General features: G+C 39.6%; 1 protein-coding gene and 1 long non-coding RNA gene across 2 annotated transcripts in view; both read left to right on the plus strand.

The window, feature by feature from the left end:
* The first annotated feature begins 2578 nt into the window (after nucleotides 1–2578).
* Nucleotides 2579–26966, plus strand: part of LOC124292393 — a 42465-nt gene continuing 18077 nt past the window's right edge. Inside the window, exon 1 of the mRNA XM_046729476.1 lies at nucleotides 2579–3399. Coding sequence (XP_046585432.1) covers nucleotides 3154–3399 — 246 coding nt within the window. The 5' untranslated portion in view covers nucleotides 2579–3153. The remainder of the gene's footprint in view (nucleotides 3400–26966) is intronic.
* On the plus strand, nucleotides 11118–26493 carry LOC124292394. The gene is made up of 3 exons (XR_006902444.1): nucleotides 11118–11132; nucleotides 11403–11407; nucleotides 26429–26493. It is a non-coding gene; the product is annotated as an uncharacterized LOC124292394 (long non-coding RNA).

Here is a 26966-nt window from a genome sequence, read left to right on the forward strand (position 1 = left end):
TGACGCAATTACACATCCGCTTTGTCAAGGTGTCGAATCAGAATAGCTGTTCTTGACACGGTCCCCAGGTGAGCGATTACGTCACAATGTTTCGTACTGCGGCACTGATTAACATGCTGTGAGACAGGCGCATATACCGTTACCTTCTCGGCATCCTCTCTCTCTGTGGTTCATGTACAGTGAGTGAGTGAGTTTAGTTTTACGCCACACTCAACAATATTCCAGCTAAATGGCGGTGGTCTGTAAATAATCGAGTCTGGACCAGACAATCCAGTGATCAACATCATGAACATCGATCGGCGCAACTGGGAACCGATGACATGTGTTAACCAAGTCAGCGAGCCTGACCACCCGATCCCGTTAGTCGCCTCATACGACAAGCATAGTCGCCTTCTGTGACAAGCATGGGTTGCTGAAGACCTATTCTACCCCGGATCTTCACGGGTCGGTTCATGTACAGTGAAACAGACTATTTAATACGCTACAACCTTTCAACCTTTGAAAATCAACACTGTTTAGTTGTTTTACAATCATTGCTCCTATAACTACAAACCTAAAACCTTTGGATACAGAACTTTCTCCTACACTTCCCCTGTCTTGTGGAACTCTATCCCCTTTGACCTCAAACACTCTGAATCTGTAGACTCTTCTAAATCAAATCTCAAAACCTACCTCTTTGCTAAATGTTATCCTCAATAGCCTTTATTTTTTATGTATTATGCACCTATTCATTGTAGTTTTCTTGCTTTGTATATATAATGTATTTATTTTACGGTACTTATGTAGCGCCAAGAACATGCTTCTGAGTGTGGATATGTGCGCGTTATAAATATGCACTATTATTATCTATTATTATTATTATTATAACTATTGATAGTCGGTGACATTGAATACACTACAGCCACTGGTTCTCAACAACCTTTGGAAGTGGGAATTCTTTTGAACTCAGTTATTGACCGGCTTCAAACTCTGGCAGTGAGTCGGTGTCACTCCTTGACTTTTGAGCGTTAAACGAAAACTCCACGTTCCCTGAAACTCAAGCTTCGATAATATGGAAGACTAATTTCATACATATTCTACCTTCGATAGTCGCTAATATTTCAAAGTGCACAACCAAGGATAATCTATCTTCGATAGTCGATAATCTTCAGTCATGCCATGATGGAAGTTTCGAGGCTCGCTGGCTTGGTTGACACATGTCATCGGTTCCCAACTGCGCAGATCGATGCTCATGCTGTTGATCAATGTATTGTCTGGTCCAGACTCGATTATTTACAGACCGCCGCCATATAGCTGGAATATTGCTGAGTGTGGCGTCAAACTAAACTCACTCACTCACTGGTGGATAGTTTTTCTTCGATGCTTGTCCGCTTGTCATGCCGAAAGCCCGGCTTTAATTCCCCACATGGGTACAATGTGTGAAGCTGGAATATTGCAAAAACGCGGCGTAAAACTAACTCACTCACACACTCATTCACTCGATGGCCCATAATATTTCACAGTCTACAATCACACACAATCCAATAGTTGATGATATTTTAGTCTACAGTCATAGATAATCTACAACCTTTGATTGTGGGTAATATTTAATACACTATTTATTATGTTTGATACGCTACAACCACAGATTGTCAACACATATCTATTAAAGAACACTCTACTTTGTTTCATTTGTTGTTCAACGAGCAGTGAAGGATACTTGCCAGTTCAGTTAAAGAAATTAAATATAAACGTGTCTGGCAGATATAAATGTACAACGGGGAGAGTTCTGAGCGTAGGCGGATCCAGAGGGGGGTGGGGGTGCAGGGGTGCGCGCACACACACACACACACACCCACACCCCCCCGGTGCTGAAAGTTTTTTAAATGACCATTGAAACTTGGGTGAAAATGAAATGTTCTCAATAGTGTGCACCCTTTCTCAAAGAGCTGTATCCGCCCCTGCTGTGGATATACAGTTATCATTAATATGAGCGAAACGGTGTAGCGACTAATACCGTTATGAAGCATGGCACTAGTTTGACTTTACTCCACCGAAACGTCGCTTATATTAACAATAAAGAAGTTGTATATCCATAGAACTGTTCTCTTTGTTCATCACACCAACTTCTAAATGCCACTCAAAACCATAGAAGTTGTGATAGATTTCCCCCAAACTTTATCGCAGGGAAAACGAACCCACGTTTCAGCGTTATAGCGAGCAGGTTCATGCTTAAAAATATTTGATTTTTGTTTTGACATGATGTATATTCCACATGAGAGCTTTGATTTGTGGACCATACTTGTTAGCAAATAGACGTATTGGAAGGGGATACGAAGCCCAAAACAAAAACTTTCCCATCTCTCACTGCCCCTTGAACCATCAACAGTCTACATCTAAATGCGCCGAACAAAGAAAGCCTGAGGTTTGAATGTGAGGCACAAACGCCAAACAAATCCTCTGCAAACCCAGCGAAAGCTTTAGACAAAGAAGCTCGCAGCACTGCTCACAAACTTTGAAACAAACTTTTTCACCCCTCAACCTTTCTCAGATCTCGCAAAGTCACGAGCGCGTGACGAGACATAAACAGCCACGTGCGGCTCCCGAGCCCAGAGCGTGCTGAAGTTGACGGCAGACGATAACTTGCGCCAGTCGCGAGGTGCGACACGAATGACTGGCTACGAAATGGGAGCAAGGGTGATATCAGAGTCAGACGGTCAGTGAAGGAATTCGGACATTTAACCACACTCGGACCGGTCGTGGGAAACAGCGCTCCGCTGGCAGGGATTTCTGGAGTCTTGATTTAAAACGTGTGGAGGGATGGTATAACTTGGGGAAAGTGTCGTCAGGATTTACGGTTAGAACACGTGACCTTTACTACAAGTTTGTTTGCTGCTTGTCAGAAGCAGACGAGAGTTTTGAAAGGACAGGGTAACTGTAGAACCTGTTATCTCTCTACGTGTGGTGACTAGGCCCCCACAAAGCCAAGCGTTCTGCCTCGGCGGTGAAAAGCGAGCGTCTTTAACTTTGAAAGGCAAACTTACATACAAGTACAAAGCCCTGTGATTGTACAGTATACATCTGTATATCAACAACCTATGCATGAGACAGCAGACTCGGATTAGCATGTCGGCGTATTTCTGAAACTTTCAAGGCGAAAGAAAGTTGTCAAAAATGGATGAGAAACGACCCCCAAGTGAATCATCGGATGGAGAGAGCGAGGAAGGCAGTAATGGACGGCGGAGGATCTACAGAAGAAGCAAATCCAAGTGTGACGGCAGGTTATGGATATTCATGGTTCTGGGGGCGGTGATCCTTGTGCTTGGAATTGTAATCGGCGGGTTGTACTTTAATATGAAAACACTGACGGAATCTACCGAGTTCACTCAAGTCACTCCAACATACGTGAACGCCATAGCGGTAAGTAATATGCGTGATGTTAAAATTTAAACCGAAGGCTACGATAGAATAGACTTAACACTTCAAGGCAAATGTAAGTGATATCAGAGACCCTATAATCTATTAAATGGTCTCTGGTGATATATACACATATTTTTATTGATCTGTATCGATATGCACCTACAGATTCACCAAACAGTTAAAGGGCAAGAATGCAGTTGTATGATTGATTAATATGTGTGGGGTACTATATCTAAATGCTAAATATTTGTTAATTCGGTAAAAAAGGAATGGGTCCCAAAACTTTCAGTAACTCGGTGACAATTCTCTGCTGAATTTGTGTTTTATTCGTTTTTTCTCCATTTCAACTCTTAATTGACATACATCTCCTCTAGGTAAAATACCCCTCTACTGTCGTGCGTTCGGTATTAGTATCGCCATGGCAACTCATTACTGAGTTAAATATGGGGTAGCTTTCAGAAAGCGTGATTCCCAGGCAACAGAAATAGGATATCCTTGTATCTATTTCGAAGCATATTAACGGTGTCATTGTAAATAATTCTTACTGGGACTGACAAAGATAAGAATAAATAATATATTATTCACCAGACGAATAATAGCACGTGTTTTATGTATCAGGCATTTTCGCGTGTTTGGTTCTACAAAGGCAACGTTTCTATTGTAATTGGGGCACTTAAAAAACAGGTATATAGTCTGTGCTTTCTAAAGTTGCATGAAAGTTTTATTGAGGACGGGGGGTTGGGGTGCAGTCTGTCAACGTTTCTGTTGTCACTGTCTGTAACGTATAATTTTGACATGACAGGTTTATTGAAGACGTGTGTGTGTTGTGTGGGGTGTAGATGCAGACGTTGACTTTTCTATTCTTACCCGGGGTGAAGTTAAAAGCTGCCTGTAACGCATACTTGTGCGTGAACGTTTTATTAATGACGATTAGTTGACGAGAGGATGAGAAACAGTTATTGTATGAGCGTCTCGGTCACTGTCTGCTTTCTGAATCCGGAAGCTCGGTGTCAGATCTTGCCATCGCGTGCTCATTGTGAAATAAATAACCCGATGTGCACGAGTGCTTCAGAATATACCCCCAGTCTCCCTTACTGTACCGTTGTGTGTGCGTCCTCGACCGGCTCATTGTCTATTTCTGTCATGATCCGCCTGTCGTCAGAAAAGAGACGGGCAAGGCTTTTATAGCTCAAGGCAACTTGTAAAATGTCAAGGGGGTGTATCTCGCAGTAATATACTGCAGTAAATATAGCAGTATGCGCTTTACGGGAAACACATATAATTATAAAATACTCGGGAGGAATATAACTTTGAGTTGTTTCTTTTAATGGTGTTCATGGACATTTGAGTTTACCTTACTATCTTACACAGCAAGGTTCTAGTTGTGTGGTTGCGAATGTAAATGCTGTTGTTGGACAGTATAACCTAGTGGGTGATGTCATGAGCATGTATCGTCGGAGTTGGGATAAGACATCATCCGTTGTCAGTGTCGGTCCCCATCCGATCCCGTTAGTCATGCCAAGTCATTTCGTTTAGCTGCCTCGAGTTGCAATTGTCAATTGTGGATGTTTTTGGACTAGCAAAAAGTCTCTTTAATAAACATATTTTACAGAAAAATAACAGTTAATAATACACACAAAAAAATATATAATGAAAATGAGCCCTGAGACAGTCTTCATTTCCAGCCTGAAGCGTTCTTCATTTTCAGCCTGAAACGTGGAAATCTAGACTTGCCACATATTCTAGACTTGCATGGGCTTTCTTGGATATATTTGTTCCAGGGTCTGTATGGCAGACTTGGATATTTTGAACTGTTGGATAAAAGGATAAGGACAGTTTGTTCAGGAACCCGTGGGCATTGCGGCTCATTGCTCAGAAGGGGATTCATTTAATATTTTAGGGCCCATGACTGGGGCTTTCTAAGAACATACTTTTATAACGCACAATTATCTGTATTCACGTTTAAAGTGAAGGGTGTCCTGACATGTAGTTTTGTTTGATGTCGCACCTAACAATTAACGTCACAGAAACATAACGAATGTCCCTGAGACGTTGAATAGCATCCGGAAACCGGTGATTGATATCATGAGCAACTATCCTCGCTAGACATAAAGACGCAGTCAACCAGGTCACAGACTTTTTTTCTGGGCTAACCCTTAGTCTCTGAATATAATAGATTTTGAATGTAACAAACGAACCCATTTAAATTGAAACAAAAAGCCCCAGTGAGATGGGAGAGAAATCTGTTCTTCATCTAGGACTTTAGCATTACAGGGAGGGCTGGGCAGTAGGGAAAATAATGTGGTCCAGGGACTGTGAGACAGACTTAACTTTTTTCGCCTGGTCCACGTTTCACAAAGCGACCATACCAGTAAGACCTTAGTAACCCCCCATTCTTTAACGCGGGCTTATGACAGTCATTCAGCTAAAACTGCTTTGTGAAAAGGGCTCAGATCCCATAATTATGCCTCAAGGAAGAAGGGTGGTTCCGCTTACCCCGGAATACAGTATTCAGGTCCTATCACCCCTAACAATTTGTGTCACGAGCGGAAGGACCTTCACTTTCTCGTGATCTGACAAATATAATCAGATTTGTATGTAAAGAGGATGGTCACTCAGGCATAAATAAAAAACCCAAGGCACATAATTATTTATGTTTTAATATTGGATGTATTGATACCTGTGTATAGGGTAATTTATCTATATCAATTGTATCAGTGAAAAACAGTCTCGCTAGGTGATCACAACCTTTCTATGTTCATGTGGTAGATGGCAGAGTCCAAATTATTAATGCCTTTCCAATCGGTGGTTTTTGCCCATGGTTGCACAGATTAAGTTGTTTTAGCATGCAGATTCAATTTACAAGATGAAATATCAACCTATTTGTAATTGTTGTGAGTGTATGTTTATTGAGCTGACATATAACTGTTAGACTTGCACAAGACTCTAAGGGTAAAATTGATAGTTTGAATGATAATTTCTAAAACATAATAACTAACAGACTGGGGTCGCATATCTAGACTTGTCTCTTCGAAGGATAGAATTACTATACATCCACGGGTTCAGCATTCAGTACAGCCTTAGAGCAAGGCTATATGAATATGTATGTATCTATTAGCAATACGTGAAATCTTGATAATGTTGTTCCTATCTTTGCTGGAAAACCTTGTAAGCAACGGTAACACTTCAACTTTTTTCCGGTACATTATCAAAACTGAGTGAAATCAAATCTCTTTTGTGAAGACCCCACTAATTTGAACACCTGCTTTTCCGGTGATTTTTTGGTGTGTGTATTTTATGTTTGTTTGTTTATTTGTTATTTTTATGTAAAGGCTAAATAATATATGCATTGGAAATTACTCCATGAAGTTGCTCTAGTTAGGAAGTTGACCCGATTGACGAGGTCACGCTGAAGGTATCTCATGAAAAAATGTAATATAAGTGGGGTTTTGTTTTGGTACATGTATTATAAATTATTCCGTTTTTTTGTTTTTTTCATTTTCTTCGTCATTACTGTGTTCCTGACGAGAGTTTAATCCTGCCAGATATTGTGGGACCAATTCCGCGGGTTTTTCCACGTGAGAATTCAAGTGTTCCCACCAAACAGTAGTGTCGAGTCTGGATCTACAAACAGTTGTACACACTGCCTCCCACAAAACATGTCAACATTTACTGTCGATCAGGACACTTTCTTAGCGGTTGTTTGATGCACAGGTTACGCGACATTTGGAATTGATTTGTGAGAGTTTTTGTCGTGATATTTGTAAGGATAAAACTACCGTTGAAAATTTCACTACCAGATTTCATGAAATATTTAAACTCCTTCAATTTGTTTAAGTTATGTTCTATTGAAATTGCTCGTTCGGTTTGTTCTGAGATTATATTTGTGTTGGAGATTTGACATGGTCAACATATTTTGAATTGGTATTAGGTGAGATATCTTTTGAGGAATGATCGATCGACAATTTGGGAAGTGCGTGGGTGCACTGACTTGGTTTAGAGCGGGGAATCAGATTAATAATGACTAATCATCATTTATAAAAGATTTTGTCTCCCCTGCATGTTTTGCTAATATAATCACAGTTGCCAACGTAAATAATTTATTATTTGACAATAACCTGTTTCAGTTGAGTTACCGCTTATTAATTACAGTCTTTCGTGTTCGTGTTGGATAATGACGATACACAAATATTTGTTCAGTAACGCACTTTATGGCAGATAATAACTTGGCGGAGCCTTCATGCAAATTATCATGTTATGAGGCCAGATATATTATCCTCTAGGCGGTTAACGGGAACTCAAGATAAGACAAAACATGCGTTTCCCATTTCCAAGATCTTTTCACCCCAAATTGAAACGGGAAGGGGAAGGGGGATAGTCAGGGAGAAGTTTTAGACCGTGGGAAACCAGTCCAGAAATTGACAAGGGGCTCAGATTCCACGAGCTGCAGACCTCCAGATGTCAAAGTCGTCTTTATTAAATTTCACTCCACCAACCGGTGCTCGGTTCCCTGCCGCGACGAGGTTTGTCGGGTTTCTGTAAAAGATGACTCGTCTTGACTTCGCCACCTGCCACCCTGTTATTTGGTAACAGATGCACGGACTTCACGTGAAATGTCACACTCTCGTCGCGCGGCTATGTGCAGGGCGTGCAGCACGTGAGAAACTTCCGGGTATGACCTTTAACCTCCGATGACGTAACCGCTTTCCTGCCTCTCCACGATCGCGGTCTCTTGGCAAAATCCCCAGGACACCAATAATATTTGAGATAGGATTAACCAAGATGTTTTGTTTACGTTTCTGGATCACTGTAGTGTTATAGTTGGCACTTATTTTTGCATTGTTCAATTTTGACGTAATCCATTAACCAAGATGTTCCAATAAGGGGAAATATGCTTACACTTACGATCATTCAAGGAATGACGAATTTTAAATACCCACATGTAAACTACATAGAGGAAGCTCAAATTTTTCATGCTCAGGAAAATGTGGGGGATGTTAGATTTTGTAGTACAAACATATTACAAAATTCTTGGGAGCTGACCTAAATGTACCCATATATATTGGTGTAGCTTTCTCTTGTGGGTGAGTGAGTGAGTGAGTCACCTTTCTGGTGTCCTTTGCTGAGATATTGGTGGAATATTCCCATAAGCCAGGTGAAAACTTATTCAATCACAACAGAGATTATGAATGGTAATTAATTGGTAAGATATTAATTCCACTTTTTCCAACATTTGCTGCTAATTTTAACCACAGATTCAACCACTGAGCAGGTCAAGATAATTCACAGAAATATTACACTTTATCGTTTTAATTGAAACAAAAAACAGCACCAAAACACTCATATTTGTCCTGTTGGAACCATGTTTGTGCATTCCGTAAATTACATAACACAGCTTTGCCAAGCAGTGTGTCAAAGCATTAAGAATAGTTTACATGAACATAAAACCTTGTTTAGACACCACCCAACCAGAATGTACACAAACGGTCGCAGGCATTGTGGATGTGTCTCCATTCAAGCTGCTTCTACCACTACCTACATCAGCTCTGTCCGCCAGGCCATTGTTGTTGCTGAATGGCCTGTCTGTGTTTAATCAGCATGTGATTGTAGTGTTCTGGCAGGTGGATTGTTGTAGTTAGGATGTAGGTATGTATTTGTTTTGGAGAAGTCAAGGTCTGCCGGTTCCAGATAATGCAATGTCAGCTGTTTTAGGCGACAGTAATTAATTTTAAGATTTTAGCCAAGAATGACATTTTTGTAATATAAATTTAGTGACACCTTTTAACATTAGCTGTTAACTATGCGATTCACAAGAGTCGCTATTTTCTTTCAAATATTTTATTGCATTATGAATTTCTTTTAATTAGTGATGTTGGGATAGACTAGACTAACAACTAGTCTCTGAAATGAACATATTTTACTGAAAAAAGTTCATAGTAAAAAAAATATATATACGGGGTAATGAAAAGGAGCCCTGAGACTTTCTTCATTTAGACTTGCCACATTTTCTAGACTTGTGTGGGCTTTCTTGGATATATTTGCTTCAGGGTCTGTACGAGAGACTAATGATAGACCTAAGCTAAACACTCCTTGCGTTGCCTCTCAACTCCAAAAAAGAAAAGAAAAAAGAAATTTGCAGCAATTAAGATGCTCCAGACATACAATAGAATATAGATTTGTGAGTGAGTTCGGTTTTACGCCGCACTTGGTAATATTCCAGCTATATGTGGGGCAATATAGACAAACTTTATGGATGACAAAAACTCAAAAAAAGTTAACACCAGAAATGGGCCAATCTGATTGATTCTCCATCTACATTCCATTCAAGAATATTTAGCTTACCATGTGGGAACAGTTACCTTACGTTACACATGTGTAGGTGCTCTTATGCTGCGTTCAATTCAAGAACAGTTAGCTTACCCCAAGTGTTCGTTAGCCATCTACAACTGTCGGTACATTTTATTTAAAAACAGTTTGCTTATCTTGCATTAACTTGAGCCTCCTTTCCATTATGGTAGTGATGTAGTGATGTAAATTTAACAGTGAGGAAAACATGACCCAACAAATAACATTGTTGTACTCTAGAGGTATTTGGGGCATGTCATATGGTACTTTCATCCCAGGCTGAACTGATTGTTGTGGTATAAACTAAAATACAGGAGGGTAAACGTGAGTGAAATGTGAAACAGTTTTGCTCTTTGTTAGGATATCAGGGGTGGAAATAACCCATTGCCCGACGTCCGAGTCCAGTGTTTTTTTCTGTTGGGCAAGCAAATTTGTATATCACACTGTACCGGTGTCCAGTTGACTTTCCAATGTTAATTATGTTGCTTATTTTAAAAAATCAACAAGGAAACGTCCAGTATAGAGGAAAAATTATCAGGGCAAGTGATTTTACATGTGCCACTGTACCGGAGTACACTAGCAATTTTAAAGTTATTTCCACCCCTGGTTATGTTTGGAGGTTGATACAGTTTGTAAGGAAGTGTGTTGTACCATAACAGTGAAGTGAATCTCTTACAGCTCTCAATATTGACATCTCTTTGGCTGGACTATTATTTTCAAGGAGTATTGTTCGCCATGAATGTCAGAATGCATTTCTTGCTTATATTAAAGCGTGTGGCAGCTTCAATGCTACTTTATAAATTTTTAGAAACTTAGCAAACCTTTACGATGGGCAAGGTAATGTTGTTGTTATTAAAATGAAATCAACGGGATATGATTTTAATTCAATTTTATCCTGGTCACCTGGGGAACTAGCAGGCTTGGGTGGCAAGGCTGTCTTGGTTGATGCACGCCATTGTATCCAAATGGTGCAGATTAATGCTCATGATGTACCTTATTTAAACGTCTTTTGGTATGACGCGACCGGGGATCGAACCCACGACCTTCCGCTCTCCGGGCGGACGCTCTCATCATTACACCACGGAGGCTATCCCACCGCCCCTCGAAATGGAATGTTATTGAATAATCGGTTGAATGATAAACTAATGCAAACTCAAAATCGGCACTCATGACATCAATCACTGGATTGTCTTTTTAGTCATACAGCTGGAATATTATTAAGTATGGTATTAAGGAACCAACTTATTTTACATGATACTTTGAAAATTCCTTGGAAAAAAAGTGTTTTTCTTAAATTGTGTAGAACTACACCAATCTGACCGACAGAAATTAATTTCATCCTTATTTGACATGTTATGCATAGATGTGTCTCTTAATACAAATTTAATGTGGTGGGGTAGTCTAGTGGGTGGAAAGCATTTGCTCATGACACCCAAAGCCTGGGTTCGATTCCCCACATGTGTGAAGTCAGTTTATGGTGTCCCCCACCTTGATATTGCTGGAATATTGCTAAAAGTGGTGTAAAACTGTACGCACTCTCTCAAATTCAAAATTACAAACAGGTGCTGTTGTTACCAAATCTCTCTACACAAGCTTATTCATGCAAGTATGATCAGGCATTTTAACTTACTCAAGTAGGCATCAACGACAGGATTGAGATCAAGTGGTTTTAAAGTGTCGACAAACAGTTCCCCCCAGGTCCCAGGTAACAGTATCCTCTACCTGTATGTCCCGTCACACACCTGTGTGATCCCTCGTGATTAATCAGGTGAGAATATCGGCTGTGACCTCTCCCTGTTCAGGTGAGAACCCGGGTAGATCAGCCCTGTCACACTGTCAGCATCAGGGAGGCTTGTTTATCGTGGGACTCTGACTGTCTGGCTTGCCGGTACTTGTGTTTTAATCCGTGTCAAGCAAGGGTATTTGAGTAAAGCTGCTTGGATCATGGATAGGATTCTTTCGATACTCTGTGAGATTTTCTGTCGCAAGGGTCGCGCTTGATTTTTTAAAAGTGGTTTATAACAGATGCCTGGCTAGAGAAGGATGGACAGTTATTAATCAGTTCACAAGTGACTCGAATAACCCAAATTCTATTCCTACATTTAGGATAGGCATCATGTTGTAATTATGGAAAATTTCTCAAAATGTTCTTCAGACGTAGGCTTAATGTTGATTTCTGAGCGTGCCTTGATGAAAATAGTTGTAATTTAGTTCAGGCCAGTGTAAAGAACATTCATATTTCACAGACTTTTGAAAGTAGTTATTTTCAAGAGGGGGTGATTTATTTTCAGTTTTATTTCCTTGGTAAGATACAATTCTATATTACCTACACACAGCCACCATATGGCTGGAATATTGTCGAGTGTGGCGTTAAACAAACAAGCAATATAGCAGCATAATTGTAATGAACTTCATTTGGTGATGCTCCCTGTTGCCTTGGTTACCAGTTCTGGTTGCGCTGAAAATCACTCCCTCTGTGAAGGACGTGTGTGAAGTCACATTGAGGTGTAATCTTTTGAGTTGAAAAAGTCATTTTCACAGTTCTTAAAATCATAATTACGAGATGCCTCATCAAATAATAATGTTTTTAACAAGATTTGAACTGAGAGGAACCAACAACAGCCCAGAAAGATTGGGTATGAATACGCCATCTTCAAATTCACAGATACTTGACTCCTCTTGTACATATATATACATCACCAGTCCGACTGTTTAAGCACGTGTTATTCTGGGAGAAACCTACATCTTAAGTCAAGGTAGTTTATTTTTGTAACAAAACGATGTATGTATGTGAAGAGGGCTGTGTTATGTGGTACGAACATGAATGGGATTACAGTCTGTGTCAAAAACAATTGAACCCACTGGTGTATTGACTACCTGGACTAACCTAACTGGTGTAGATGTTTAGATTTGCCCAAGTATACAGACTTTCATGACTTTATAAGTATAGTGGACTAGCTAGACTTGATCGGCTTGACCAAAATGGTGTAGAAGTGCCCATTTTGCTCAAGACTTGCCAGATTTTGACAGAAACCAATGATTCAATTCCATATACTTCCTAGGCTCAATTTTAAGTTTGATCAAGTATGTACACTTGCTTGACTTGCTAAAGTATTGTAGACATGTCAGATTTGGCCAAGTAATATATACTTCCTGCACTTGTTAAAAGTATGGCAGACTTGCTAGATTTAGCCAAGTTTATACACTTGCTTGACTTGCTAAAGTATTGTAAACTTCAGGGACTTGCCCAAATGTTGTCAAATTGCTAGACAAAGTATGCATGGATTTTAGATATTCTGAATTCAGGGTTAGTGTAAATATATTTTATTCAAAAATAAATTAACATGGATTGGTAAACGATCCGTAATGGCTTATCTAAATACCTCTCCATTACATTATGGAAGTAATACTAGACCAGGGTCTAGAAAACTGGTTTAATTATCAGTCTGGTGTTACTACTTTCTGACTGGTGGCACAGAATTCAGCCATGCAATAAGAAAAAGCATGGCCCAAGGCAACTGGGATTTAGTAGTGGAAATCTATCAACAAGTTATGGTTAAGTGCCCTTCTGATTGACTATCTGACAGGAAGGGTTGTTAACACTGCAATACTTACCTCTACAGTCTGTAATTGGTTATGTAAGAGGATCCATAGCCTTGCTCCAAAGCTGTTTTGAATACTAAGCCCACGGATGTATAGTAATTCTGTCCTATAAAGAGGCAAGTCAAGATAAGCGGACAGTCTAAGGCAGCCAGTCCATGTTTTATATTTTTTTTAGAAATTTTTATTTAAACTATTAATTATTACCTTAGAGGCTTGTGCAAGTTGAGAGGAATCAGTTCAATCATGAAACATACGTCCATTTCTAGTTTCTAGTGATCATTAGGGGCGGTGGGGTAGCCTAGTGGTTAAAGTGTTGGCTCGTCACGCCGAAGACCCAGGTTGGAATCCCCACATGGGTACAATATGTGAAGCCCATTTCTGGCGTCCCCCGCCGTGATGTTGCTGGAATATTGCTAAAAGCGGCGTAAAACCAAAACTCATTCCCTGCCACTAAATACTATGGGTGGACGGCACTATTGGAACACTGTCAGTCTAGTGATCATTACATTCTTGAATGGGTTGAGATGTTCTGTTTTAGTTAGACGTAATATGTTCAATGTATTAATTATTTTACCTTTATTTGAAAGAATAAGGTTTCCTAATAGCTGTGGAATTCTATCTACAAGTTATGGTTAAGCACCCTTCTGATTGACTATCTGACAGGAAAGGAACGGTGGGGTAGCTTAGTGGTTAAAGCGTTCGAAGACGCCGAAGACCCTGGTTCGATTCCCCACATGGGTACAGTGTTTGAAGCCCATTTCTGGTGTCCCCCGCCATGATGTTGCTGGAATATTGCTAAAAGCGGGGTAAAACCAAAACTCACTCACTCATCTGACAGGAAAGGCTGTTGACACTACAGTACTTTCCTCTACAGTCGGTAGTGGGTTATGTATGAGGATTCCTTGCAAGTCTGAAACATAATGACTAATGTCTCACAACTCATCTAGCATAAACTATGGATTGGAATTTTAGCTTGAAACATTGTTTTACAATTTTGTTGTTGAAATTTTTCAAATTTGGAAGATACTGATATTGATGAATAGTGTCCTATATATTGTTATCTTTCCCGAAGTAGTGGGTGTTTTTGCAAAAAATATTTTTTTGATATATTTACGTGACGAGAAGAGCCCTTGAAGAGTGATCTTCAGTAACCATACTTGTTGTAAGAGGCAACAAACGGAATCAGGTGGTCGGGAGTGATGACTTAAAGTGGTTGACTCATGTCATCGTATAACAACTGATGGTCAATTTGATGGTCATGCTGTTGATCACTGGATTATCTGGTCCAGATTTGGATTTTTTACTGACCATCGTCATATAGCTGGAATATTGCTGAGTGTGTTAAACAACAAACCAAACCTGCCAAAAATCAAATAAAGTTGCTTCATGTCTTTACGTTACTTTATCCACTGGATGAGAAGAGAATTTATCAACTGCTGTAATGAATGACACAATACACAGTGTCAAATGTCCCTTTGTGAAGGCTCCTAGTGATCATTACATTCTTGAAATGGTTGATGTTCTTTTTGAATTTACACATAATGTGTTCAATATTTTTTCACCTTATATATATGAAAAAATAAGGCTGACTAATTTTTGTGAAAAATGGGATGGAAAAGAAGAAATACCAAGAGTCAGACTGAGGAGAGGGCATACGTTTAGAAAAAAAAAAAATTCTTTCCCTGTCCTGTTTTCCCACACATAATGTGCAACAGGTGCTCCCAGGATAAACCTTAACATTCATGACAGACAAACCAGAGTCTGAATTGAGAACAGTTAGGGGTCAGACCTTTCATTGGGGGACAATACCCCCATACAACCACTGACCAGTCATGCATGAGCTTCAGCCAGTGGTCAAGGGGGGCACACTAGGGGGAAGTATGGGTCAGATGGCTTGGACAATGACCCTGTGTGTTGGAGGACAATGGAATACCTGGGTGGGGTAAATCTGGCTGTCAGACAGGTGAGGGTTGCAGGGTGAAGATTATGATTTGTCTGACAGGGTGATGATTGTTTAGGAGATGAAGACTGGGATTTACTGAGGGACAATAAGGTGTCTACTTAATAGAGTTAAGAGGAATAAATAATTGGTTTTGACAGGTAAATTAGATTGTTTTCGTATTTTCTGCCAACATACATTGACCTTTTTCAGACCTGGCGCAAAATAGATCTCTACAGACACAAAAAATTCTAAAACTCCCATGGCATCTATAACAATGAAAGTCTAGTTTTCTTCAGTATCTATAACAACTTGAAAGTCTAGTTTTCTTCAGTATCTATAACAACTTGAAAGTCTACTTTTCTTCAGTACAGTGTTCACGAATGGTGTTTCAAAGTAACAGGACATTGGGTCCTGCAAGTTTCAGATGTCTGTCTGACCCATTGAAAATTCACAGGACCCATAGAATGAAATTAAACACACATTTCAGATTGAACATTTCTTATAATTGGCATTGAAATTATTAACAAACATAAGATATATAAACAGCAAACAAGTGTCACATGTCACATATAACAACTTCAGTCAGAGTCATTGTGAAACAAACAGTCAGACACTGGGGCCAGTGGGTTTAAGACTTCTATCAGACCGTTGGCGAATCTGCCCGGATTTGTCAGAGGGTCAGACGCTATTCGTGAACTCTGCTGTATCAGGCTGAAAATAAAGAGATTTTATGTTGTTGTTTTTTTTTGTACTATGTATCTTTAGACAATTTCATTGCAGTGAAAAACATCAGATACCCAGACCCTCTTCCTGACAGGGGCACTTAGTCTGAGTCCTAGACAAAATCCAAATGGAACTTTGCCACAGAAATTCCCATAACTGCCACCAACATCTGAGTTCAAAATTCACTTTGATGGTGGGATGTGATTCATCAGGTAACACTTTCCTTGAAGTAAACTGTTATAGTATCTTATCATGACAGGAACAGACTCATTCCACCCAACATGGCATGGTATGTCCTGGACAGAGGTAGTTCCTGAGATATATTGAGATTAAATAGAAATGTTAATTGGACCCTCAAACAACAGGAGACCGCCTCCGTGGTGTAGTGGTTAGAGCGTCCGCCTGGCGAGCGGAAGGTCGCGGGTTCGATCCCTGACCGCGTCATACCAAAAGACATTAAAATATGGTACTTGTTGGTTCCTGCCTGACGCTCGGCATTTATGGGTACAACAAGGACTGGTTGGCTCGGAGTCAGTATAATGTGTCTGAGTGGGGTATTCATGCTCCACTGTGGCATGGGATCTCAGTGGGCTAGCACTATAAAACCAGCTTCAGTCTGGGCTAGTACAAGCAGCCGCACCTCCACATATATCACACGCATGCACGTCGTCATATGAGCGAAATATTCTCAAGCATGACGTTAAACCCAATTTCACCTCACCTCAAACAACTGGACCTGACAGGTATAGACTGCTGCAGCTGAGAAGAGCTGTAGAGCTGACAGACAAACGCTCAGTCCCTGAATACATATAATTTTGAAGGCGGTGGGGTAGCCTAGTGGTTAAAGCGTTCGCTTCTCATGCCGAAGACCTGTGTTCGATTCCCCACATGGGTACAATGTGTGAAGCCCATTTCTGGTGTCCCCCACTGTGATATGGCTTGAATGTTGCTAAAACCCAACTCAGATAAGATAAGATAAGATATTATTGCATAGCATTCCATGAAGAAACAGTGGCAATATTCTATAAGCTACAAATATTTACACAGTAGGTACAAGAAATATAGATACATTTCACACATAAATGATGTACATTATAACAATTTTTTAGAAATCATGTGGTATAATGACATGGAAATAATATATAAGGAGACTATGGTAAGATATAACATTCATTTAAAGTTGTAAAGATGGTGACATATTTTGGAAATTAATTCAGGCTCCTTTTCAATTTAAATGCATTTATTGGTTACTATCAAAATTATATACGGGTGAGTGAGTTTGGTTATATTTGTTTGAGTGGCATGCTAGATGGTGGTACAGAGCTGACAAAACTGTATGTATGATCAACTTCTTTATCTTGACAATGGCGACGTTTTGATATAGATTTTTATACTGTTTTAAGCATATGACCTGTGCTTGAAAACGGTAGAAGAAGCTATATATCGAAATGTCGTCATTGTCGAAATAAAGAAGTTGATCATACATAAAGTTTTGTCAGCTCTGTACCACCATCTAGCATGCCACTCAAACAAATATAACCAAACTCACTCACCCGTATATAATTTTGATAGTAACCAATAAATGCATTTAAATTGAAAAGGAGCCCAAGTGAGGAAATCTAGACTTGCTTCATTCAGGGCTTTAGGCTTGCAGGAAGGGCTAGGAAAATTATGTAGTTGAGGGACTTTGAGACAGACTAATACTGGTTCCTGCTACTCAGTTCAGCATTTGCATACCATGTCAGTCAGTGGTGGCAGTGTCAGGTGGTGAGGTGAGGTGAGGGGAGGTGAGGTGAGGTGAGGTGAGGTGAAATTGGGTTTAACGTCGTGCTTGAGAATATTTCGCTCATATGACGACGTGCATGCGTGTGTATGTGTATGTGTGGCTGCTTGTACTAGCCCAGACTTAAGCTGGTTTTATAGTGCTAGCCCACTGAGATACCATGCCGCAGTTTAACATGAATACCCCACTCAGACACATTATACTGACTCCGAGCCGATCAGTCCTTGTTGTACCCATTAATGCCGAGCGCCAGGCAGGAACCAACAAGTACCATATTATATATGATGACTTCAGCCATGATGACTTCAGCCATGATAACAGACAACTGACCTCTATTCAGCCCAAGTCGAACAGTGTGTGAGAAAAGCAAACTAGAAATATAAAAATCATCGCCATTAGACATGGAACTATTAGTGTCAGCAAATTGACATCAGACTGGCCTTTACATTCACAGATATTTGTTTGCCGATCTTAATGTTTGTTCACTGTCTGCCATGGAGTGCGTAAAATGTGTTCAATTTGGCACCATACACACCCTCTCTGCAACACTGGCCTTGTGTGTGAACACAGAGTTCTTCAGATCTGTGTTACAATGGCACCTTGTTCATTGATAAAATGTCAACAGGCAAGATTGGGTTTTTCTTGGAGTTGGCTCTACCAGATTTAAAATACAATATATCAAATGAACTGGGTTTTTTTTATATCCTGGACACTTGCTGTATGTGTTTAATAGAACAAAATTAAGGTTATCAGAGCTACAGATAACTTTTTGGGTCATTGAGTTATGTACTTGCTTTTGTTCATCTCAATTGGGTATCATAATTTTCATTTGAGTAAATAAATAAATTGTTCCCGGCTCATTCAAACTGACATGGGTATTTTGCCATTTTCCATTAATCGTAAAAATATCATAAAGTTTAAATGTTAGGTTACGGGTTAACTGTTGTCATTTATATTTGATCTGTTATATGAGAAATGATAAGAAAGACTACAGGTTACATAGTGCTATTTGTACATCATGATTTAGTCTGTCATACAGACCCTGAAGCAAATATATCCAAGAAATCCCACGGAAGTCTAGAAAATGTGGCAAGTATAGATTTCCACAGCTTATGAAGAAAGTCTCAGGGCTCCTTTTCATTATATCTTATTTTTTTTCACTATGAGCTTTGTCTGTAAAATATGTTCATTTTAGAACATCATGAAATGAAAAATAAAGTTAAAAAAAAGATTTAACAGAAGCCAATCTAAGTGACATAAATATACAAATTCAGGAAGCTATGTGCAATCAGAAAATATAAAGAAGGGTTCTGTGTCAGCCCACCACTGACATAATGACACACTCCGACTGTGTGCTCACCGTCCGTCCATGACACCCTTGTTTCAGTATTCCTGAGTATTTAGTCCACCTGTGTGGTTCCCTTGTTGGGTGTACCATCTATTCCGCCACCTTTCACAGCAAGACAGCCTTACATTGGGAACTTCTATAGCCTGAGGTCGTTCCCTGTCACAGTAGGTAACATTGGATGTCTCTCTTCAAGGATACAATTAAACATCAAAGGAATGACTATCAATGAAGAAGGACGACAGGGGGACATGGTCTGATTTGTAAGAGCTGTGAAAGAGTGATTGGTTTGTGGTGATTTGTCTGCCCAAAATGTTTGACAAATATTTCAGGTTTACATTTTTTCTAGCGTGTACTTGGCTGTTGATGCTTACTTTCATCTGTTTCAGCTGAATTTTGTATGGTGTGAGTGTAATGGATATATACTTACAGTGTAATCTGAGCTCACTTGACCTAAAACAGTTTTACTCCACTCATGTTTTGTACATCAGGGGTTAAAAAATCCCATCGCCCGATAACGGGATCGGGTAGTCAGGCTCGCTGACTTGGTTGACACACGTCATCGGTTCCCAATTGCGCAGATCGATGCTCATGCTGTTGATCACTGGATTGTCTGGTCCAGACTCAATTATTTACAGACTGCCGCCATATAGCTGGAATATTGCTGAGTGCGGCGTAAAAATCACTCACTCACCCATCGCCTGATGCCTGGGACAAGTCAGTTTTCATTTCGGGCAATCAAATAATGGTATCTTACTTGTCCGTGGGCTACTAGATAATTTTCACTTATGGTTTCAGACTGCAAATAATCTTGGATTTGATTTCATATCTGCTCAAAATGTAGCTATTAAATTTCGCAATGATAATAAAGTAGAGTTATCTTTCTTTGCTATTTATCACTTTTCAATAAATAGTCCAGTAAACATCAACCTTAAATACCATGTTGATTTATTCTTTCATAATTACATCATCATGATTATTTCATAAAATCAGGGCAAGTTAGTCAGGGCAAGTTACTTTCTTAAAGTCACTTGCCCTGTGGCAAGTGACTTTATAAAAAAATTGTGAACCCCTGCAAATGTAGCTTTAGTCAAAGGCATTTTGTGTTGTTTTTCTTGAGTAAAACCCATTTTACAGGACTGGTGTTTTATATCGTACACTATTGCACTAGTATTGCTGTATCTGTGTGTGTGTGTGTGCGTGTGCCTGTGTGTCTGTACATTCATGTATGTGTTTTGTGTTTGTATTAGTAAGGTGAGTGAGTGAGTTTAGTTTTATGCCGCACTCAGCAGTATTCCAGATATATGGCGGCGGTCTGTAAATAATTGAGTCTGGACCAGACAATCCAGTGATCAACAGCATGAGCATCGATCACTCGGACGAACATAAAGGCACACATCACACCAGTGCTAAACTCGCTTCACTGACTTGGCATTCCTGAGCGAATCATTTTCAAAATACTCTCACTCACTTACCAAGCTGTCCATGGTACTGGACCTGCCTATCTGAGTGATCTGACTGTCTCATACCTCCCTACAAGAACTCGGCGCTCTAGTCAACAACAGCTCCTTCGGGTGCCTGTCACCAAGCTTAAAACTTTCGGCTCCAGATCCTTTTCTGTCTCAGCCGATACTCTGTGGAACTCTCTACCCGAATCACTGAAGTTGATTCCATCTCTTGAAACTTTTAAATCGAGTCTTAAATCCTACCTTTTCAAGCACTATACCTAAAAGATACATAACTCATACCACTGTGGAGAACTCAACTGCCTCTGTTTCCATCGTTTGAGAGGGGCGGTGGGGTAGCCTAGTGGTTAAAGCGTTGGCTCGTAACGCCGAAGACCCGGGTTCGATTCCCCACATGGGAACAATGTGTTAAGCCCATTTCTGGTGTCCCCCGCCGTGATATTGCTGGAATATTGCTAAAAGCGGCGTAAAACTAAACTCAGTCAGTCAGTCCATCGTTTGAGGCAATGCGCTTTGAGCATACCTTCATGGCGTGGATATAGCGCAATATAAGTGCCATTATTATATTATTATTATTATATCTATTCAGTAACTAAGCTTTAGTTTAAAACCAGGAGAATCATGCTCAGTATAAGCTTTTGTTATGCTGTATGAAACCTAAATTTGAGGGGTGTTTTTTAATTCTCTTAGCATCCTGCCAGTATAAATGTCAATTGTAAGATTGTCATCCAAAGCGGTGTAGGCAGAACAAAAAATGAGTTTCCTCAATTGAAAAGTTTACAGGCGGCTTGATGAGTCACAAAAAGTGGCCGAAACATTTCATTCAGGGAGAGTGTTTCCTTGTCAAGTTAACAGTGATAGGCAGAAACTGAACAATTTATATCCGGTGGTGAAAGAGAGGGTGCTCCAGTTGCTGGGGGATCAGAATGACAGCGAGGAGGAGGGGGATGGTTTGGCCGGGTAAATACCTCCGCCCATTCATACACTCCTCAATGGATAACAGTAAATACGAGCTCCTACTGCTGGCTCTTCTTACCACAAGCTGTATTCAATGTTTTGTTCAAGTTAGTGAGTTAATATTTAACGTCACATCGGCAATATTTCAGCCATATCGAGACGAGAACCTTTTACATTGAAATGGAATATGTGTATATTATAAAACCTGTCATGGAAGGACAGTAACACAACTAGAATACCCTCCTGTACAAGATGTCAAATATGCTGCCTGTGAATTATCTGATGAGAATAGGTCATCATCTCCTCTCAAATGGTGTTTTGATAGGTCTTGGGGTTGTTTTAAGGGTTGAATGTCTTTATCCACTGTTGATATGAATGTAAATTAATATGTCTGTGAAATTATTTTTTAAAACTTTTTTTAGGGGACATCAATCATGTCAAGTGATTGTTTTCGTGTAAACTTTTTCTGATATTTTCTTGAACAGCCTTATATATTTTTATTTAATTCTCCTTAAAGGTGGAAAGCAGTACTTGTGTGTTTATAAATTTCATGCGTTCTGTATTTCTGATCATGTGTATTGGTCTCCTAATGCTTGACCGAGTTGACCGTACTCTCGTCTGCACATGCACCCTGTATATATACACATGATCAACTGAGTCTATTAGTTGAGTTGAGTTGAGCTTTACGTCACATCGGCATTTTTCCAGCCATATAGTGACGAGAACAAGTTTGCATTAGTAAATATTGTAAGTACATACTCGGAATGAGTTTTATTTCAAAGACATTTATTGATTACATTGTCATTCAAAAGCAGAAAAAGTCATAGCATCAAATATAAAGGCAGGCGGTTTGTTACATTTCATAGTTACAATTTATGGTTGTTACATTACACAGTTACAATTTATGATACAGATCAACTTCCCTCAGGTAGTTCAGTATCAGGTGGGCGCTCACGCGTGAGAACAGATCTTTTAGGTTTGTTGCATCATAATGTGAGTCCCTTGCAGGCGATAAGTCCACGCATTCAAGCAGAATATGCTTGACGGTGAACACCTCATCGCAAGAGACACACATGGGGGGTCCATCCCCATCCGTTTTCAGCAGATAGTCATGTGTAAATCGACTGTGGCCAATACAACATCGTCGTAAAATTACCTCATCGCGTCTTGTCACCGGGATGGAACTTGGTCTCATTGCATAATGGGTTCGGAGCAGTGGGGTAGCCTAGTGGTTAAGGCGTTCGCTCGTCATGCCGAAGACCCGGGTTTGATTCTCCACATAGGTACAATGTGTGAATCCCATTTCTGGTGTCCCCCACCGTGATATTGCTGGAATATTGCTAAAAGCGGCGTAAAACCAAACTCAGGCAGTCAGGCAGTCAGTCATTGCATTATGGGTCAGCAGTTCAGGGCGATGGGGTAGCCTAGTGGTAAAGGCATTCGCTTGTCATGCCGAAGACCCAGGTTTGATTCTCCCCATAGGTACAATTTCTGGTGTCCCCCACCGTGATATTGTTGGAATATAGCTATATGTGGCATAAAACCTCTCTCACTCACTCGTTCACTCGTTCACTCACTCACTCACTCACTCACTCACTCACTCACTCACTCACTCACTCACTCACTCACTCACTCACTCACTCACTCACTCACTCACTCACTCACTCACTCACTCACTCACTCACTCACTCACTCACTCACTCACTCACTCACTCACTCACTCACTCACTCACCCCTGATGTTGACATACCAGAGAAAGATGCACCAGTATTTATGGGTACATGTAGGTCAGCTCTCTATGTTAAATACCCTTCAGCAGTTTCAGTGTAGGTTTACGTACTATGTATCTATATATATCTCAGTATAGTCAGTATCGGAAATGGTACACCTGATAACACCGTTCATCAAAGCATGACTAGCCTGTCTCACAGTCCCCAAACGCCTCTTTTAGCAATATTCCAGCAATATCAGAGCGGGGAACACAAGAAATGGCAGGGCTCGATTTAAGAGATGTTAACCTACTTGCACCAGGTGCAACCTAAGATAAAGACCTAGTTGCACCTGCCAAATTCCAGTTGCAACGTAGTGTGTTAAAATGTTTCGGTGCACATAAACCTTAATCAGTAGTACCCATGAAACCATAGCAACACTGCGACACAGCTGAATCCTGTTTACAAGAGCTGTCATAGCCGAGACATGTTTATGAATAGCAATGTTTCATTGCCATAGCTATTCAAAGTTTAGAAGAAAAATGGGCTGGCATATTTATGCATATGTTAGATTTATTGTTGGTTTATTTCTCAACAGTTCACTTGCACCTTGTGCAAGATAGACTCATAGCTAGGTTGTATTTTGTAATATTGGGTTGCACCAGTGCAAGTAACAAAGCAATAAATCGAGCCCTGAATGGGCTTCACACATTGTGCCCATTTGGGGAATCGAACCTGGGTCTTCAGCGTGATGAGTGAACACTTTATCCACTAGGCTACCCCAACGCCCTGTCTAGATGGGAAGGAAGTGAACCCGTGTGTTTAAATATTGATACGTCCAGATCTAATTAGCACTCCCCAGTAATCCTCACCTTAAATATGATTAGAGAGCTGACGCTCTTCCTAAACAGCCATAAATTATTGACAGTGACAATAATTGTCTTGGAGTGTCAGGTATGATTGATGATTGGACAATCTTGTACATGCCTTGCACTGATGAGCAGTAGATTAAACACAGCTGCACATTGTGTGCACTTAGTGATGCTTCAGAATACCAGGGTTACCCTAGTAATTTTATTGTTACATTTTGTAGGTATATATTTATTTATTTTTTTAAAAAAACAAACCCTAATTATTTTTTTTATTTTGCAGGAATATAATTTCATCCTATTCAATTTATTGTTCACTGCATTTAGTAGATATATATTCTATGTATTTTCAGAGTTTCCCCAATAATTTATTGTTATATTTTGTAGATTTATATTTAAGTTTGTTTTTAGAAAACCAAGTTTCTCTAATAATAATTCTTCTTTTTTTTTTGTAGAAATATAATCTATTTTAAAAAAAAATTACAGCTACCTAATAATTCTTATTCTTATTTTGTAGATATAAATTTTGTAACTTGTCTTCACAATACTGTAGTTATCTTAATATGCTACTCATGTTGAGATTCAATCTGATCCTTAAATTCAGAAAACTGAGTTATTAAGGTTGGCTTTTAAACAAGTTCTGTTATGGACCAAAACTAACATAGCTTCAGGGTTTTAAATGTTTCATCTTGAACAATTATATGTTGTTATTTAATATGTTGATATTTAATGTAAAGTATTCATGAATACGTATTCATATTTGTTCCAGTATATTTGTATAACATGTCATATTCGCCTCGTAGTGTATTCACTGCGACCCAATGAGCCACTAACAGAACAGGCTGAAGGTGTGATGATCCAGCTAGCAGATGGTGGGCTGATGATGTTAGGAGTGCAGTGATCCTCTAATCCGGACAATCAGACCTCATTAGCTTGAAAATACATCAGAAATTTTATGTCTTTTGTGATCTGGAACTTAAGGAACATTTAATGATGTTATCGTTGCACTTCAGGAAATTTGATATGTGAAACAGATTGTTTATTAATCATTTCTAGGATATAGCCATTAGTGACCTAGCAGACTTCAAATGCATATTTCATTTTTTGTTATATTTGTTGAAATGGCCACAAATATCAAATTTCCATTCATGAGTTGGGTATGATAACACTGTTGTTTTTGATAATTGTGATAACTAAATTTGAATTTTGTTGCCAGATTGTTTCAGTAGTATTATACTATCATGCCGGTTTGGGGCGGTGGGGTAGCCTAGTGGTTAAACCGTTCACTTTTCACGCTGAAGACCCAAGTTTGATTCCCCACATTAGTACAATGTGTGAAGCCCATTTCTGGTGTCCCCCACTGTGATATTGCTGCGAAAAGTGGCATAAAACTACACTCACTCACAGGTCCAGCTTTTTACGCGACACAAATATGCGTCCAGTAGGCAATATTATACAGAATGGACTGGTTAAGATGTTAGGGAGTTGCATTTAAGGTGTTTCTATAAACATAGGGGGCGGTGGGGTAGCCTAATGGTTAAAGCGTTGGTAGTCACGCCGAAGACCCGGGTTCGAATCCCCACATGGGCACAATGTGTGAAGCCCATTTCTGGTGTCCCCTGCCGTGATGTTGCTGGAATATTGCTAAAAGCGGTGTAAATCCAACCTCAGTCAGTCAGTCTATAAACATAGATGATATAGCAATAATGATAAGTATGCTTATTTAATTAATTATCAAGACTTTGCTCGCATTGGTGCCATGCACAACCATGGTGGAAATCTAACTGTTTGATCTGATCAGTGTTGACATTCACAGCTGGTGTGAACATACATTACATCATAATTACCTTCAGTAATGACACAGACACTAATTAGGCCGATAGCTCTTGCTACTTGACCTCACTGTGGTGGTTATCTCAAGTCGGAGATCCTGTTGCACTCAGAGATGGGCCGAAAGGTCAGAATAACGTGATATTACTGATATTATTCACAGAAACGGAAACTCATAGGTCTATTATATCATCATTCTTGGCCTTTCGGAAACTGTCGAGTAATTGCTTTAATTTGGACAGGAAGGAAGAAATTGTGTGGTGAGCTGTTATCATGGTGGTATTTCAATATACCAGATGTGAGTGGTCATTGCAAATGAATATGCTGACTTGATTTATTTGATCATTTTCAGATCAAGCATCAGCTCAACTGAATCATTGTAGCCAATAGTTAGATAAACCAGTGGTTGATGTGATGAGCATGTCCAGTTTTTGATTGTATACAATCTTTTGATTAGGCCAGACCAATTTTATTTCTTGTTTTACGGATTTTTGTCCTCGGGAAAACCTTAAGGCAGGAGGGAACAAAATAAAAAATAAAAAATCACCAGTCAAAGTAATATTCTCTTTAAATGCTAAAAGTATTTATTTTTGGCAATTTATGAAATGTATATGGGGCAAAAAACAATAAACGGAATTTTTTGGTATGTTTTCATTTTTCTGGTGTCCGAAGCTGTGATATTGCTGGAATATTGCTTAGTGCCATAAAATAAACTCTCACTCATTCTGATCTGCACTGGCAAGAACAAAGCACACTGTGCCATATCTCCTTCCGTACCCTGTGCCATAGCCTGTCATACAGACCCTGAAACATATATGTCCAAGAAAGCCCATGCAAGTCTAGAATGTGTTTCCCCGCCGTGATATTGCTGGAATAGTGCTAAAAGCGGCGTAAAACTAAACTCAGTCAGTCAGTCAGTCTAGAATGTGTGGCAAATCTAGCTTGAAGAAAGTCTCTTGGCTCCTTTTTATTATATTTTATGATTATTTTTTTAG

This window comes from Haliotis rubra, unplaced genomic scaffold (genome assembly GCF_003918875.1).
Source record: "Haliotis rubra isolate DU_JTF1 unplaced genomic scaffold, ASM391887v1 Scf516, whole genome shotgun sequence".
NCBI lineage: Eukaryota > Metazoa > Mollusca > Gastropoda > Lepetellida > Haliotidae > Haliotis > Haliotis rubra.